At 51.6% G+C, this 7,353-nt stretch overlaps 1 protein-coding gene across 1 annotated transcript; it reads left to right on the forward strand.

Annotated features, from left to right (window-relative positions):
• The first annotated feature begins 3,084 nt into the window (after positions 1–3,084).
• On the forward strand, positions 3,085–6,599 carry WNT8A (Wnt family member 8A). Its single transcript, XM_035560731.1, has 6 exons — positions 3,085–3,215; positions 3,302–3,335; positions 3,546–3,684; positions 4,595–4,720; positions 4,882–5,024; positions 6,039–6,599. The coding sequence occupies exons 1-6, from the start codon at positions 3,145–3,147 to the stop codon at positions 6,597–6,599; spliced, it is 1,074 nt and encodes a 357-aa protein (XP_035416624.1). The 5' UTR covers positions 3,085–3,144.
• Positions 6,600–7,353: the final 754 nt, after the last annotated feature.

Below are 7,353 nucleotides of genomic sequence, written 5' to 3' on the forward strand. Positions count from 1 at the left end.
ATTCTGATGTGAATAGGGTTTTATGGGTGTAGGGGTTTGCATATACACTATTAAAGCCTCTTGACTTAGGGCAGATACCAAAATATTTTAGGACTCCAATCATCCCATGAAAATCACTGGCTGTTTGGTCGCGTAGCAAGAAAATAAGAAACAAAGCATCAACATTTGATCAGTAAAGCCAAGGGGCTCTGGCGGACATCCAGGACACCGTTTCCCAAACAGCGTTCCCTGCTCAGTTGTTTGCAACAGCGCGGAGCCAGCGCAGCCTCCGCCGGTGCCACTGAAGCCTGCGGCTCGGGGCTGCCAGAACGCCTGGCCGTTCATTTTCTGCATAACCAGGTAAATTCAGGAGAACTTTTGCTTTTAGATTTTTTTTTCCTAATCCAAAACCAAACCAAAAGCAAGTTTCTAGGGAGTGAGAAAGCCAAAGGACAACTCCTTTGGTGTTACACAGATGAGCAGTGGGGCTTGATGAGCAGGGCTACGACTCACAGGCTTGTCCCATGGGTGATGGAAGAGCCAGCACCGCGCTGCAATTTAGGGAGCAAAACACTGAAATCAGCGTCAGAATAGCTACAGCCAGTACAGCTCTGCCATTTACCGTGAAATTTCATGCATGCTGGTCTCTGTGCCTCAGTTTACCCAACTGTAAAGCGGAGACTGCTACAATTAATCTCTCTTACTACAAGGACATTGAATGAAGCACTCTATAAATGGAAAAATCATCAACACAGCAAGAACAAAGTCTGCTTTAATATAAGGACTGGATGGTGGGAAAGCCCTGCAGCGAGATGGCCACCCCAGTCCCATCTGTCGGAGCGGGCCGGACACACATCAACGCTGGTGTTGGTGCCTGGGCAGCTCCCGTGCCCTGGGACAGAGCTGGGACTGCAAACAAATCCCCCAGAGCAGCAAGGCTCGTCCCAGCACAGCTCTCTGTCCGCTGACAACTAGCGTAAGTGACAACGTTACAAGTGACTTTTAAGATTCCTGTGACTTTAATTGGAAAAGACATTTATAATAGCCTAGGCAAATAACTGTGTGATCCTGCCAATTGCAGTGACTGCTCGCAGCCGCGCTTCACGCCCAGAGAAGCTGTTATTTTTCTGGCGTGTGATAGGAGGATCATGTGTGAACTGACATAACAGACACGCCAAAATTGTTCAGCTGTACGGGCTCTCTCAGACAGAAAAAAAATAAAACAAAACCACCAATATGCCCCCGGGGACAGCCAGACACAAACCCCAAAATGACATGCATGCATAGAGAAAATGCACAGCAGATTTCCAAGTCATATGCATGGGCTTTAATCAATGAACGTCGCTGATACATGGGAAACACTTCATTCCCAGTAATTGTCCTTTGACAGCTCTAACAAGTAGGATCTGCTCAGGATGGTAATGATTAAAATGCTGACTCACAGAGGGTTTTGCCGTGCTGGCAGGAGTACACCAGCGTGGTGCTCACTTGGAAGGTATTTTGCATCCCTGCTTCTGAACCAATCTGCATTTTTAATCCTCTGACTGCAAACAGTTGTTTGTGGCTTTGCCGTGCTGACTCCAGGTTTCCCTTCTGCGTGGGCTGGCCGGGGAGGTTCCTCTCGCCCGCTGACGGTCACGGGGAGCGGGGCAGGGGGGTCCCTGTGCTCCCCAAGGTCAGAAGGGGCACGGAGCTGCTGGGACGGGGCAGAGGAGCTCCCAGCGCCTCAGCAGAGCCGTGTGTGTGCAGGGCCTCGGGCACCCAGCGCCAGGATGTGGAAAACCATGCAGCTGCTCACCGTGCTCGCACGCATTTGGTGGCAGACCACAGAGCACTTTGCAATCACGTTTGTGGCACAAGTCTTTATTCCTGCTGGCTCCTCTGCCCCCGGCCAGCACAGCAGTGTGCGGCACAACCCAAGCTGCTGAAACGTCCAGGCTGCAGGCCCTTAGTGCATCACCTCGCAGTTACAGCTGTTAACAGCAGGAGACCAGATGTCACCATCTCGACGGGATAACGAGAGCACTGGGACAAGGACGAGCCCTGCGCAGCCACAGGAAAACAAAACGAGAAGTTTCCATGAACAAAGTCTTGCTTCTACTCCATTACAGCCTAAAGGATGTACCACAACTCTTATGGATGACCATAACCATTGATATGTAACACTGATATATAACATATGAATGACCATAACTATTGAGAGGCTTTTTGGGGTTTCCTCTGATAAGGATTTTCCCCTCCCAAGCGCAGGGGTATGAAGCAGAGGGGCCGAGGCCCTCGCTCGGCTCACAGCAGTGCTCACGTGCGCGGAGCCAGCCAGAGCCCGGCTGCTGCCGGGGCAGACCTCACTGCAGGGAAATTGCTACCCCCGGAAAACTGTTCCCCTAATTACAGCGTTGAAGCATGGAGCAAACCACATAAGTGATTCACACAGTGTTCCCAAGCTGCAGCCGCGTAAATTAGAGAGATTTCCAAACACTCCCGCGACGTGCACGCTGTTGTTATCAGGATGGAAATACAGAAACTTTCATCATAAGGAGGCAAGGAGGGGGGAAAAAAAACGCCGTTAAACGAATCTCGTCAAATCGAGAAGAACTGGGAGGTCTACCCCCGGTGGATCTGTATAGGAGTGCTGTTAAAACTCCTCGGGGAGCTCTCCTGGTAGGGAGCAGGCGGCTGGCAGGGGAACCATAGAAATGCACCGGTTTGTTATTGCAGGGCGCGCAGGGGCCTGGCCTCCGCTCGCAAGCGGGGTGTGAAAGGGAGAAGGCAAGTGCACTTGGGGCAGAGAGAAAGGGATGGCGCTGGTGTGGAGTGGAGTTAAAAGTCGCCCATTGTTAGGGAAGTTTGCTCTCCTCACATCATCACAGCTCCCGGTGACACCACTCTGCCTTTTGAAGTGCAACATTAGGCGTTTCCTTGTCACCCATTGGCGCAGGAGCTTTTTTACCACATTAAGTCATTGGGTAGCAAATGAATGGGGGGTTTTGACTATTCAGAACTTCACCTTATAAATATCAGGGTTGTAGGTTCCTGCAGCTTTCCTGGACCCGAATATCTTGAGATACGTTGGGACTCGGTGCGGCGAGGCGGCCCTGCCCAGAGACCTGCGGCGTGGGAGCTGCGGATCAGCCGGAGGGACCCAACTCCTGGGGTTTGACAGCCATGAGCAGCACCACCTTCCTCATCCTCTCCATCGTGGGCATCTGCGGTGTCGTTTTCAATGCAGCAGCATGGTAGGATTCAGCAGAAGGGGCATTTCTGGGGGATGCTCTTGAGCCTGTGTTAAATTGTGCAACTCGTTTTCTTCTCTTCGTTTCAGGTCTGTGAACAACTTTCTGATGACAGGACCTAAGGTAATTAACGCAGTCACTATCAGCAATTTAAGTAAAGCAATTTTGTTTTGCAAATGGGAAATATTGCTTTTCTAAAGAACCAGATTTCCATGAGCGTATCGGCTCCAAACCGGGTTGAGTAACAAGGGAAAGGACTCGCAACCCTTCTGTGTCTGTTTTCATGGATAAAAGCTGAAAAGCCGAGGATCTCACACGCGCTTTCCCGTGCAGGCGTACCTGACGTACTCCAGCAGCGTGGCGGCGGGCGCGCAGAGCGGGATGGAGGAGTGCAAGTTCCAGTTCGGGTGGGAGCGCTGGAACTGCCCCGAGAGCGCGCTGCAGCTCTCCACGCACAACCGCCTGCGCAGCGGTGAGTGCCCGCGGGGTGCCTTTGGCAGGAGCAGGGGCGTGCTCTGAAGAGAGCAGCCAGCCGATGGGAAGGCTTTCTGTCCCTCAGAAACCATGCTGGCTTTTCTCCATCTGCGTTAATTGGTCTCACAAACAATGCTAATATTTTTTCTATGATCTATATCCATGCTAAGGTAGAGCTCAGCCCTTCCTGCAGTGCTGGTCCACGGGCTCGCTCCTGCTGCTTTTGTGCCGCATCACAGGGAGCACAGTGCTAGAGGCACCTGAGTTTGATATGGGGAGAATGATATGGGAGATGAAGAGAGAAACCAGGGGCGAGTGCTAATAAACTGCTCTCAAGAGAAAGTTGTGGATATATTTGAATGCTATCTACTTCAGCCAACATAGATTTTTTCCCAGTGGCGTTTCTATTTGACTCTGTTAGGAGAGCCAGAAAAGAAACTAAAATAGAAGAGTGGGTCCGGACTGCTATTAGCACAGGTTCAACCACTGACTGATGCAAGATGAACTGTAATTTTCCCCAGCAGGTGAGACCAAAGGAGGAACAAACCCCCAAGCAGAACATGGCAGGGACAAACCAAGTGCCAGGTGACGTGAGGGATCACCAACCTTGGCGAGAGCAGGATTGGGATATTACTGTACCATCCTACTGTTGCCAAGAAACTCCGTCCCATGCATGGACACCTGCAGAATATTGTACCAAATTGCTGAAACTATCGATGCTGAAGCTGGAAGAGATTCCAGTCATGAGCATTTCATTTCTGTAGCACCTTACCTTTTGTGCAAACTGCTTTGTTATTCACTTCTTGCACCTTTGCAATGCTGAAGGTTTAACAAGAGAGCTCCCTTCCCGATAATCCAGGACCGGTGCGTACGTTTACATGTGACAGCTTTTTTCTCCTCTCCCCCAGCTACCAGGGAGACGTCCTTCGTGCATGCCATCAGCTCCGCCGGCGTCATGTACACCCTGACCAGGAACTGCAGCATGGGCGACTTTGAGAGCTGCGGCTGCGATGACTCCAGGAACGGGCGCGTCGGTGAGCTGCCGGTGTGCTGCCTGCTGCGGCTGGGCTCCAGCCCCCTCCGAGCTGACAACAAGACGGGCTGGTGTCATCCCAGCCCTCAGCTCGGTGCAAGTCCTGGGGAAGGATTCAGTCCGCCAGGGTGGTTCTGTTCTTACCACATGTCTGTCTTGCAGGTGGCCGCGGCTGGGTCTGGGGAGGCTGCAGCGACAATGTGGAGTTTGGGGAAAGGATTTCCAAGCTCTTTGTGGATGCTTTGGAAACAGGACACGACACCCGCGCCCTGATCAACCTGCACAACAATGAAGTTGGGAGACTTGTAAGTCAAATATTAAAAATAATAATAATAATAGTAGCAGTAATAATAATAATAATAAAAACAACAACGTCTATATTGAAAACAACAACAGAAAGCCTGGTAGACTGCTCAAGTCCCCTTCTCTGTCTCTGATAACCTAGGCACTGTGCTATTTGCCTGGGGGAAAAAAGCCACAGCCAGAATCCGACCATAAACCTGAACGTGAGGAACTGCAGTAAGATTCAGTTCCAGCATCTGTAGCTTTGTGCAGCGCAGTTATCCATGAACACTTATTCAGAAATATGCCAGTTTTATACTCACGTCTTCTGGTCTGTAGCACAAGTACCAGCCCACATTCCTGCAATGGGCATTTCCAAGATACTCAGCAGGGGAAGCCAGGTGCGAGGAAGAGTGTGGTACCCAGCCCACAGAGGCCACCGGCTCTGGCCAAACCTCCTTGTCTGTAAAAACAAGGACGGCAACATTTAACATACCTATCTCATAGGGTGTGTCGAGGCGTAATCTCACATAGATACCAGTGATTGGGACCTTATAAATACCAGAGGGAGATGGGTAGATAATATCTGTGAAGTGCTTGGCCTGGAGGAGACGTGTAGAGGTTTGGTGTCATTATGCCGCAGCGCTGTTTCACACATTTTGAATGAGATCTCTGTGCGAGGTGATGGGTTGATACGCCGATGAGAGAGGTGAGCTGCAGACCGGGACGCACCAGAAGGGCACGACCCTGCACACACACCTTTATCCTGGCCTGGAGAAAGAGCTCCTGGAAGGGCTGGGGACAATAGTTTGTGCCCACTCATTATCTCTGTCCTTTAATTAGTGACAAGGACAGACAGATGTTTGCCTGGAACTGAAATAAAAGCATGAGTTCATGTCTTGGAAGCACCTGAGGTCCTGTCCAGCACGAGCCACATTTGACCCACTGTCCCTGAAGTGGAAGCACCATGTATCCCATTTTTGAAATGTAAATGGCAATGATCTGCCGCTTCTAACTTCTCCACCTTTTCTACCCAGGCTGTGAAAGCTACGATGAAGCGAGCCTGCAAGTGCCACGGGGTGTCGGGCAGCTGCAGCATCCAGACGTGCTGGCTCCAGCTCGCCGAGTTCCGAGAGATTGGGAACTACCTCAAGATGAAATACGACCAAGCCCACAAGCTGGAGATGGACAAGAGGAGGATGAGAGCCGGCAACAGCGCCGACAGCCGCGGGGCCACGGCGGAGACCTTCCACCACGTCCACGCCACGGAGCTCGTCTTCCTGGAGGACTCCCCTGACTACTGCACGAGGAATGCCAGCCTGGGCCACCACGGCACCGAGGGCCGCGAGTGCCTGCAGACCGGCAAGAACCTCTCACAGTGGGAGAAGAGGAGCTGCCGGCGGCTCTGCACCGAGTGTGGCCTCAAAGTGGAGGAGAGGAGGACGGAGGTGGTCACCAGCTGCAACTGCAAGTTCCACTGGTGCTGCACGGTGCGGTGCGAGCAGTGCCGGCAGCTGGTGGCCAAGCACTACTGTGCCCGCCGCGACACTGCCGCCACCAACCACATCAAGCGGAGAAACAAGGGCCACAAGAGATAGAGGAAGGCCCGACGCTGCCGTGCCCGGGATCACGAGATGGACCTTTGGGTTTCTTCACCTTTGGTGGCCATCGCCGTAGCCGAGGTTGGGAAGGAGCCTTCCCTAGGGCACAGCAGGGATCTAAAAGGGGTTTGGAGGTCCAAGTGGACAATGAGACTGGGCCTTCTCTGAATTAATGCTGTGAGATCATGAAGCACAAGGCGTGGGCGCTGAGGGACCACAGTCCTTCTGGTTTCATGGTTTCTCCTCAGTATTTACTAACAGCTTCTTTCTTTTCGGGAGTCACTTTGTGTATCTGATGGAGGGAAGACGTTCACCTTTTCGGTGGCTTCAGCTCATCGCACCACTGCCAGCGGTCAGCCCAGGCCATCAGCAGTGAGCGAGGGTGGGATGCGCACTGCAGCCTGAATTGGTCCCACTGGGCAGCTCCGTCACCGCCACGGGCATCACAGCCCAGGGCCCCCATGGCTGCACAGGTCATGCTTGTAAATACTCCTGGTGGAAAATTTATGCACTTTCTGATGTGAGAGGGATTTTTGCAGCATTGCGATTTCTATTAGCACAGCTGCAACTTTTTGAGGGCTTTGATAGGTTTACAGACAGTGTTTACAGTTTTTTTCTTTTTATCTTTTTTTAAACTTTTGTGATTTGGTACCAGAACCCCTGCCCTGAATGGACAGTAGCTTCATGTATTTGTGCCAAATGAAATTAAGCAGTTTAAAATTCCTTTACTTTTTTTTTTTTTAAACTAGCA

The sequence above is a fragment of the Cygnus atratus genome, chromosome 14, assembly GCF_013377495.2.
Source record: "Cygnus atratus isolate AKBS03 ecotype Queensland, Australia chromosome 14, CAtr_DNAZoo_HiC_assembly, whole genome shotgun sequence".
Taxonomy (NCBI): Eukaryota; Metazoa; Chordata; class Aves; order Anseriformes; family Anatidae; genus Cygnus; species Cygnus atratus.